Below are 10079 nucleotides of genomic sequence, written 5' to 3'. Positions count from 1 at the left end.
GGCCGCGCGTGGTCGATGAGCGCGGGGCTGGGCCAGCCCGGCCGCCACCCCCGCCGCCGCCGCCGCCGCCGCCCGGCCGGCCGCCCCGTCGCTGCTGCCGTCGGTGGGGCCCGGCCCCCGCCTCGCGCCGCCGCCCGCCGCCCCGGCCCCGGCTCCGATCCGGGGCGCCCGAGCTCGGCCCGCGGCCGCGGGGATGCGGGGAGGAGGCCGCCCGGGCCAGCGCAGCGCGCCGCGGCGTGGATGCCGGCTTCGCGGCGCTGAGGGCCCGCGCCAGCCCGGGGCGTGGATGCGGGCTTCGCGGCGCTGAGGGCCCGCGCCCAGCGCCAGCGCCTGCGGGGCGGCGGACGAGCGAGCGGATCCTCCGAGCGGGGCGGAGCGGGGCCGGCCGCGGCGCGGGCTCCGGGCTCCTCCGGGCTCCCCCGGGCTCCTCCGGGCTCCTCCGCGCCCGGCGCGCGCCCTGCCCGGCGTCCCCCCGGCTCGCGCTCCCGGCTCGCCCATTTCCACGCCTCGGGACTCCCGCGTCTTCCCCCGCCACCGACGATCCCCGTCCCTAGATGGAAGTAGCGGAGCCCGGAGCCTCTGGTGTAACGCACAGACATGGTCTATGGACGCCCTGTGTTTCTCAGTGAGTATGTGTCCCGCACGCCCGCCCGCCGCGGGTTCGCGCCCGCCCGGGGCCAGTTCCCTCCGTCCCTCCCCGGTCTCGGGATAGCCGGGCCCGACGCGCCCCGGACCCCGACCCCGGCCCCGGCCCCGCAGCGCCCGCCCGCGCGCACCGGCCAGGGGCGAACTTTATTGCAGCAGCAGCAGCAGCGGGGCGCAGCGGGACCCCGGAGTCGGCCTGGGGCGGCGAGGGCGAGGGGAGCCCCGGGTCCGGAGGACGCCCCCGGGGAGCCAGCCTGGGGAGGACCGGACTGAGCCGGCGGCACGCCGGTGGGACCGCGGGACGCAGTCACTGGTCGTCCTTCTGGGGCTTCCGAGCCACCCCCCCTCCCCGCGGGCGCGGGCCCACCTGCCGGGCCTCTAGGTATTCCGGGCACCTGGGGCGCCCGCCGCGGGGCCGAGGAGGGGAAGGGGGGGTGGTGCGGGCAGCAGCTTCGGGGGTCACCCAGCCGGCCAGGGCCGCTTCCGTGGCACAGCCCAGCGGTGCCCGCCGCCCGCGAGCCACCCACCGTGGGACTCGGTGGAAGCCCGGAGGCCCAGGACAGAGAAGAGCAATGCATACTCTGTCGTCGGTTGCCACGTGCATGTGTGTGCCCGCGTGTGTGCGTGTGTGTCTGTGTGTGTGTGGGTGTTAGAATGGCAGGTTGCAATCTTTGCTTTTGCTATTTAAACGCCTAACAACAGCGGCAGCGACCCACCTTTGTGGCTTAAGAATCGGTGATCTGGCTGGGATGTAAAGTCTAAGGGAATTGATCATTGCTCAACGATTCCTATCCAAGTCCAGATGTGCTCAGGTTGCATTTACAGTGACTGTAAGGACTGACCTTTGGGCTTAGCAAACGATTCTAGACTGTCTGTCTTCTTACGTGGAAACAGGGAGGGTTTTCTTTTTTTATGTAATTCAATAGCAAAGTAAACAACCAAGGGGGAAAATGCAGAAATTTTGAGGTGAAGTCCTCCCACACTGCTACTTTCAGTGTTTCTGTTCATGTTGAGGAAATTGAAAACACAGAAGTAAAGCAGACATGCAGACCCGGATGACCTTTTGGGTTTCTTAGGAAACCACAGACCCAGCTCCTCACTGATCCTGAACAACGGGTTCAATAAGTGCTTCTAGAAACCACTAATCCCAAATCCGCATCAACTTCTGGGTAACACTAAATGGCCAGCTGGAGTGAAGGCTAGGAAGGGCAAAATTCACAGCCTTAGAAAGTTCTCGGGATGGGTTTGCTTCCTGGTTGTAAGCAATGTTCTGGTGCCTCTTAACACCCACGGCACAACCATTGGCCTTCTCTTCCTCCCCCTTCTGGGGTCTGGGATCTGCTGAAACACTCATGTGGAAAAAAAAAAAAAAAGGCAGCCATGTGGGCATATGCGTTAGGGTCTGCCGTGGAGGACTTTCTCACTGTTTACTTTTCTGTTTTGCTTTTCTTTCCCCCCTTCCCTCTGTCTTCCTTGGGAGATCTGGCCAAAGCCTTTGCCAGAAGTAGTTTGGTAGCAGTGAGCATCTCGAAGTCTTCCTGTAGCGTGTGGCACTAGCAGCGTGCAGTGTTTCCTCCCAGTGTCCAAGTGTGCATTTGCCTTCCGGAGTTCGGGTTTCATCCACTCTCAACGTTACTTCGATAAGGGACCCTCAGAATCCCCTCTGGACGTTTTGAATTCGTTTTTGTTTGTTTTTTTTTTCCAAGTTCTAAGTCAACAATGACAACACTAACCTGCTTTGGTATCATTTTATGTTTGGATTTTGTTGTGCTCCTATAGATCTAGGAGTTGATCATTTATTTTGGATGTGTACTGCTTCTCTCTAATATTTCTGTTTCTGTTTCAGTTGTAGCAAGTTTAACCATCCTTCATCTATCTGGAGCAACCAAGAAAGGAACAGGTGTGTTTCTTTGGAAGAAAATGCTAGTGGAAGGCATGCAATTTGTTTGGCATTTCTTATTTCTCATACTTTTAATATTAGGTCCCCATATTCTGGAATATAGTGTATATAAATAATGAGTGGTTTTGACGAGGAGAACATTGCAAAATTAATTTACTAATGGATGTTATAAGAGTGTCCTCCCTACTTTTAGCACTGTAGAAAATTGGCTGGTGTTTCCTTTTAAATTCTGTTATGTTTTGTTTTGCTTCACAGAAAAGCAAACCACCTCAGAAACCCAGAAGTCAGTGCAGTGCGGAACATGGACAAAGCATGCGGAGGGAGGAATCTTCACCTCTCCCAACTACCCTAGCAAGTACCCCCCTGACAGGGAGTGTGTGTACATCATAGAAGGTAAGGAGGGAGCCCGGGCCAGTGCCTGGCCACCTCTAGGCACTGGATGGACAGGAAACACGGGGACATTACCCCCCCCCCAAAATGGTTTTGGAGACAGTGCACATAAATATGCCTATGTGAAGCAAATGACTTTAAAATCTGAGGTCAGGGCAGTTACTGAAATTATTAGTAATAGGCTGTGAACAAGCACATTCTGGGAAATAAAAACAAGCCAACAACTTAAGAGCTTACTCTTTTGTGGCCGCTTTAGTTGATTGACAGTTCCGCAGCCATAGAATAGATGGGTAGTTGTAACACTATTACCAAATGGGTATTGGTATGAGAAACCCTTATTTAAATGTATTGAACAATGACCACCATAACCTTTATACTTATTCTTGTTTTTAATGCTTCAAAACAGCAAAACCCATGAATGTCCAAGCTGAATCCATTATATGTTTTCTCAACACTAATCAGAAAGAAAGTGCCTCTCTTTGGTTTAAGTGACCTTACTGTATTTGAAAGTCATTGCCAGGGTTCTAGCTTATGGTGCTTTCTTTCATCATATTTTTTTTTTTTTTGCTACTTGAAGGATAAATAGTGCTGGAAAAGAGACTCACCTCTCTTTGAACATTTCCCGTTTCTACTAACCTTGAGACATGACTCTGTTAAATAGAACTTTAAAAAATATATGAACATTTTCTCTAGTGACAGAAGTGCTCAATATTTTAAGTGTTCTTGCCAGATAACCTAGAACTCTTGATTCTTCTTGGTGTGCATGTGCTTGTAGAGACAAAGCTATCCTCATAGAAAAGTCTATGTTTGAACCTGCTTGCAGGCCTAGAACATGAACACCAGACAGATCTCTTAGAACAGAGACTCTGCTTACCTGGCTTTATGCATCTCCATTTCGAAACAGTTTCTTTTTCTCATCATAATTTTTCATTCAAGAATCTTTCTCTTCCTCTTGCATGGTTAAAGAAGAACATATAGCAAAGATAAGCCAACTACATAAGCTCTGATGTTCAAAAGATTTAAACAGACAAACTGTGTGAGCTCTGACAGTTTCAATTCATAGAAAAGAAAATTGAAATGTGTAGGTTTTAGGCTGAAATTAGTTGTTCTTCACCATGTAGCTGACATTTGTGCACACAAAATAGGATTTATTATAAAACTTGGAAGAATTTAAATGTGTTGAGACATTGAGTCGCAGTCAATGGATATTTTTCTTCTTTTATTAATTATAAAACCAAGGCAGAGGGGTGTCAGACATCTTATATTCATAGTATCAATCATATTTTAAAATGTTAACAAGAAAATGTGGTATACATTACAGTAGAATTTTACTCACCTATCAGAAAGAAAAAATATATCAATTGCATGAAAACTGTGGAAGCTAGATCTAAAATACAAGCCCACATGATAACATATATAGGATTATACGCATATATACACAAGTAAATTGACCAAACGATGGTATATTTAGGAGGAATCCAACTGTGTAACTCCTCTTGACAACCAAAGAAACCTTTAGCAACATGTATATACCAGGAAGCTGACACTTGTGTGGGCGGGGAAATATGGGAATGAAGGGAGGCAAGGTGGACATATACAGTCATCATATTCAATATACACTTTGGAAAAATTACCTTACAATTCTAAATTGTAAAAAAAAACATTTATTCAGTTCTTGCCTTCAAAGATTAACTCAGAACAGACTGTTGAAGATAGATTATGTATGCCCTTGAGATATTTTAGGGACATTTAAAAGTATTGATGAACGTTGGTTGCCACAGTATGCATATATTCTCATGATCATTCTTATTTATTTATACTTTTGTCTAGGATTAAGGTAAATGAAAGTGAGAAAATAAATAGCACCTCCCCATTAAACCTTGTTTATAAAATCTTTTAAAACACTCCATTCACATACGTATGTAACAAATACCAAATAACTATTCTTCTAGCTACAGCGTAGAAGGCTGTGAACAGTGCTTAAAATATGGCCTGGAAACTCAGCTCCTTTGAGTAAATAACATAAAGAGGCCCAAGACTGGCAAAGAATGGCTTGGATAGAAAGATGAAAGAAAAGACTATGAGGGAGGGATGTTAGCTTTTGTATTGTGATTAGGAATAACTGAAAGCTATGTAGTTTGATTAGGAATAACTGAAAGAAAAGAACATACGATACTGCAAAAAAAAAAAAAAAAAGCCAAGCAACTAATAGCAAGACTCTGAACTAAAGTAAATGGCTCTGGTCATGGAGCGAATGAAACAAATGGAAAGCATTTAAGAAAGTGAACTTTAAATGCTTGGCTGCAAGAAGAGAGAGAAGAAAAATCTCATGACCGTTCTAGGATAGGGAAAGGGCGTTTGGCCAGAAGTTAGATGGAATTGGCATGGCAGATAAGAAATGTAGGCGGAAAAGGGGCCTCAGCAGACCAACGATGTGCTCAGTGTGGGCATTCATGGAGATGGGTTCTGAGGAGACAGTGGGAGAAAGCCTGGCAGAACAGGAAAGAAGAGGTGGTTACTGAGGTGTCGACCTGGGCTTCAGCTCATGAAAGTCCAGACGCCTGCATCTTTCCCTGGAATTCTGACTTAACGGATCTCGAATGGAACCTCGGGAATCATTACATTTTTCTTTTTCATTTTTATTGGAAATGCGGGTTGAACTCAGGACCTCATAGTTGCTAACAGGTGCTTCACTACTGAACCAGGCCTCAGGCTCTATTTTGCATGGATTGACAGTCTTATTCTTTATCTGGACTCATGCTTGGACCACAGTTCTCCTACCTTCAACTCGCTACCATGGCCGAGATGATGGGTGCATCCGACCATGCACAGTTTCTTCTGTTGAGATGAAATCTCATGGAAGTTTTTAACCAGGCTAGCCTCAAACTACGCTAGAGAATCCTTAGATGTCAATAGTGCCATAGTGGCAAGCCTCCGCCGTGTAGCGTACTGGCCCCCGGCTTGAGGAGGGAGGATGTGGTCTAGATTTCTAGAAAGTAATAGGTAGGGATGGACCAAGTAAGGAGAAAAGTAACAGATTGGAATCAGTAGCCCAGGAGCCTGTGGGAGAATCAAGTCGAGGATGTCCCAGCATCTGATGTGGAAGGAGTTTAGAGAAGCAAGGGCTGCTCGACTGTCCACTGTGACAGCAAAGGAAAATAAGGTCAAGATTGGAAGCAGGGCGGTGGCATGAGGTGGTTGAGAAGGGCGTTGGTCCCTAAGATGAGCAGCAGCACTAAGCAGACACAGCAGGGTTGGGGGTACCTGTTTATCTTTAAAAAGAATGGCTTGCTTGGTACGCAAAAGCGAGGTACACTGAAGAATAGGAGAGAAAGAGAGATACGTGGTTGCCTTGCTTGAGTTCAGGCAGGTCGTGGTAAGGAAGATGGCTAAGGGGAGGATTCTTTTATGGATTTCAGGAGGCCCCCCAGACCCCCACGCATGGGGGAAATAAACCACAAGTCCACATCCACCCCCAGTACCAGTGCCCACGGTGTGCAGTGGGGGCAAAGATTCTTGAAGAGGCCGCTGTCTAATGGGGACCTGGGTCATAGATGGAAGTCAGCACTGGGGAAACCTTGAAGCAAGAGGCCCCCCGTGAGGCGGGCAGCGGGAAGCTGAGGGAAGGTGAGGCTGAGATGTCGGAATGAGGCAGCTTCTCTGGCAGGCAGAGCCGCTCCGCGCGTGGGTCATCCGCGAGCACCGCCCGGGATGCTTAGCTTGAAAAGTGTAAGCACTGCCCCGTGAAATTCAGCTATTAGAATGTTCCGAAGTGGGCGTAGGTCACGCAACTTGAAACATAAATAAGGAGTGGAGGCCAGACAGATCTCTAAGTAAATTAGCACACGGGCTGACTGATCTCCTTGCTTTCCCATTCCACACAGATCCATTATTTATACCTACAAGTCATCCCGCATTCTGAAATAACGTTTCCTGTTTTATCATAAAGACATACCATTTTGTATGGCCTACAGAAGAGGAGATAAAGAAGCAGACACGTTGTGTTCTAATAACACATACCACTGGTTTATTTAGTAATTGATACATACACAGGACTAGTTCATTAAACATTTCCCCTTTTGTCTTTTAGACTAATATGTTAGGGAGGAAAATGTGGTGATTTTTTGAGGTAAAATTTGGGATATTTTTCAAATTTGTAGATAGTGGTAAACCCCACAAATCTGTCATTATCTACTGTATCAGCCAACCTTTGTGGCATTCATTATTTCCAAATAAAGTGGCCCGATCTTCAATATAATGAGCTATCAATGTCCCTTTTCAATGTCTAATCAGAGTATTTTTAGAGTAAAATGATTCACAGAGTCATTTTTGAATGTTACTTCCATCCTTGGCAAACAGTAGGATTAATTTTATTCTATAACTCTCTAACTTAGAAGCCTATTTAACTTTTGAAATCAGTGCATATAAAGTTTTACTTTTGAGGCTATCAAGGGTGATCATCCATATGTATTTAGGAAGCAGAGAGGCCTGGGTAGCCACCAGGAGTAGTTGCCGAGCACATAAACAGCGGGCTGTGGTGTGGTCGTCTTAACGTTCAGGCTTCTGGAAGGCTCTGGAGAGGGCCAAGTAGCCCGCGAGCTGTCCACAGGCTCGTGGTGACAGTGGGTCACTCACTTGGTAAATGCGTACTGAAGCGTGATGTCATGGCCTTCTAGAGGGTTGTGGCTGAATATCGCAGATTCCAACTGCCCTTGGACGTGGAGAAGGAAGGCCACGAGCGCCCATTCTCCTAGAGGAGATCAAGTGTTGGCAGCTCCAAGGATGTCTTAGCTTTCCAAAGGGCCTTTGAAGATACGTTGACTTACCATTCTCTCAAACACATTTCTGAAATCCACAGGGACCGCTGCGTTAAGGTCCTGAGAAGAGAAGATACAAAAAGATACGATTTGTGTCTTTCTTGAACAAATTTAGGGAGGAGATTCTCTAAACAAGACCTTCCTTGGATAAGGATGAGCTAACTCTCAAGTACCTAGATAGTCAAGGAAGTGGGAAGGGGCACGCTGGCATGGCAGGGGGGCTTTTAGGAGAACACAGCAAGCTTGAGTTGCTTGCACCCTGCTGGCCTGGGGTGGTAGGACCCCCTGGGCTTTTGTATGTCAGGTGCACCCATCCCTGGGCAGCAGCTGATAGAGAAATGCTGAAGTTCCAGTTGAGACCAATGAGATCAGCTTTGTGCTCTGGACAAATTACTGGAGATACTTCCGCAGGCACCTTGCGCGAGTACATGGACGGCTGTGCGCTTTCCATTCTGAATGGTTCTCCAGTGGCTGTGGCTACCACACTCCTGAACCCAGGAAAAGGAGAACCACGTCCCTCCACTTTACTGCCTGTTGTCAGCCACTTCGGGGTTAGATACCAAAACTGTCATTTTTTAAAAAGTCATAGTAATGTTTTGTGCAATGCCACCAGCTTTAAGGATCACCTTACTAGAAGATGGGTGTTTTTTTTTTTAATGAAAATATCCCATAGAATAGTGTCATTTCCATTCTTTGCATCTCCATGCAAACTGACAGCACAGTTTGATAAAAGGTACATAGATAAAACTTGAAATAGAATCAGGAAAATCAACCTCAAGGTTTAAGAAATGGCCTTCTAGATACAATCTTTCTCTTTTTACAGCCGCCCCAAGGCAGTGCATTGAACTTTACTTTGATGAAAAATACTCTATTGAACCATCTTGGGAATGCAAATTTGATCACATTGAAGTTCGAGATGGACCCTTTGGCTTTTCTCCAATAATCGGACGATTCTGTGGACAGCAAAATCCACCTGTAATCAAATCCAGTGGGAGATTCCTGTGGATTAAATTTTTTGCTGATGGAGAGCTGGAATCTATGGGGTTTTCAGCTAGATACAATTTCACACCTGGTAAGTAGGAGCTGGTTTTCTTTTAAATTTTTTTCTACCTATCTCTCTTTCTCCCACAGTTTTCTATCTTTGTAATACCAAATCTTTTGTTAAGACATGACAAATTTTCAAGGTATTTTCCAGTTCTATTTAAAACCCTTTCAAATTCTAGAAGGAAAAGAAATTTTCCTCAAAACATAGCCTGTTCTGGAGGTACAGTACTTAGACTTCAAAGTCTAACATGGCTAACTGCACTACAATTAATTTAATTGAGTGCTATGACGATGAATGTATAATTTGAAAAACAGACTAATTTCACACGGCATTTCAAAAATTTTAAGAGTCAGCTGTATTATAAAGAGCATAAAGGAGATTTTTTGAGAACTTGAATAAAAAGTTCATTTGCTCTAAAAATGATCATTCTATATGACCTGCCATAAAGCAGTCTAATTTCTTTTTACAGATACAAATTCCTTAGAGTTTTGGTGAAAAGATAACTGAGACCTATGGCAGCCTCTATTCATTTGTGAGGCCTGGTAAACATTAGATGCAATTATAAATTTATGAAGATGATGTCAATTTTCCTTTTACTATGCTAATATTAAAAGGGGAGTGTGATGTTGCCTGGCTCACTTTATTAATAGTTATCCTTCTTTATAATAAAAATGCACCATCACATTTCTGATCTCAGCAGTTGAGTTTTGGTGAAGTCCTTCTTTGTTTTTGGAACAGAAAGTTGATCAAATCACTTATAGTACATCATTCATATATGCTTACCTGCCTATTTAGTTTGTATTTGTTTTCTTGCTTAGATCATACTATATCCTACAGGATACTGTAATTCATGTAAAGTTTGATGACTCTCTTGTCATGTTACAGAACAGTCTTGCAAGTAGGGCTTCAGTGCACAAGGAATTACAATGTTAAAAATGAGTAATGTAATATTCATAATGCCTTTTATGATCACATCATATGTATGTTTATAAATAAGTCAGGTATTAGCAGCATCATTTTAACTAACCCTATGAACAAGCAATATTTTATAATGTCGTTAAGAAATGATGGTTCTGTTTCAATGTGTTGCTCATATTGGATCACTCACTAAAAATGTGGGGCTTTCATGCCACAATCAACCATTTCTTATGTAACAAAAAGACACGAGGGAGCAAGCTCAATGGCTCATTTCTGTAACCTTGGCTTCCAAGCAGGCAGATATTGGAAGAATTTCAGTTCAAGGCCATCCTAGCCAAGAAAGTTAGTGAGACTCCCTTGTAAT

At 45.7% G+C, this 10079-nt stretch overlaps 1 protein-coding gene across 4 annotated transcripts in view; it reads left to right on the top strand.

The window, feature by feature from the left end:
* Positions 1–435: 435 nt before the first annotated feature.
* Positions 436–10079, top strand: part of Neto1 (neuropilin and tolloid like 1) — an 85212-nt gene continuing 75568 nt past the window's right edge. For 3 of the 4 annotated variants that reach the window (XM_048363161.1, XM_048363158.1, XM_048363162.1), the window contains exons 1-4: positions 436–625; positions 2492–2545; positions 2801–2938; positions 8576–8824. In XM_048363161.1, coding sequence (XP_048219118.1) covers positions 598–625; positions 2492–2545; positions 2801–2938; positions 8576–8824 — 469 coding nt within the window. In that variant the 5' untranslated portion in view covers positions 436–597. Of the gene's footprint in view, positions 630–2491; positions 2546–2800; positions 2939–8575; positions 8825–10079 lie in introns of all 4 variants that reach the window. The other variant, XM_048363159.1, reaches the window with a different exon arrangement.

The sequence above is a fragment of the Perognathus longimembris genome, chromosome 15 (assembly GCF_023159225.1).
Source record: "Perognathus longimembris pacificus isolate PPM17 chromosome 15, ASM2315922v1, whole genome shotgun sequence".
NCBI lineage: Eukaryota > Metazoa > Chordata > Mammalia > Rodentia > Heteromyidae > Perognathus > Perognathus longimembris.
The sequence above is the reverse complement of the archived record's forward strand: the minus strand, read 5'-3'. Positions and strand labels throughout refer to the sequence as shown.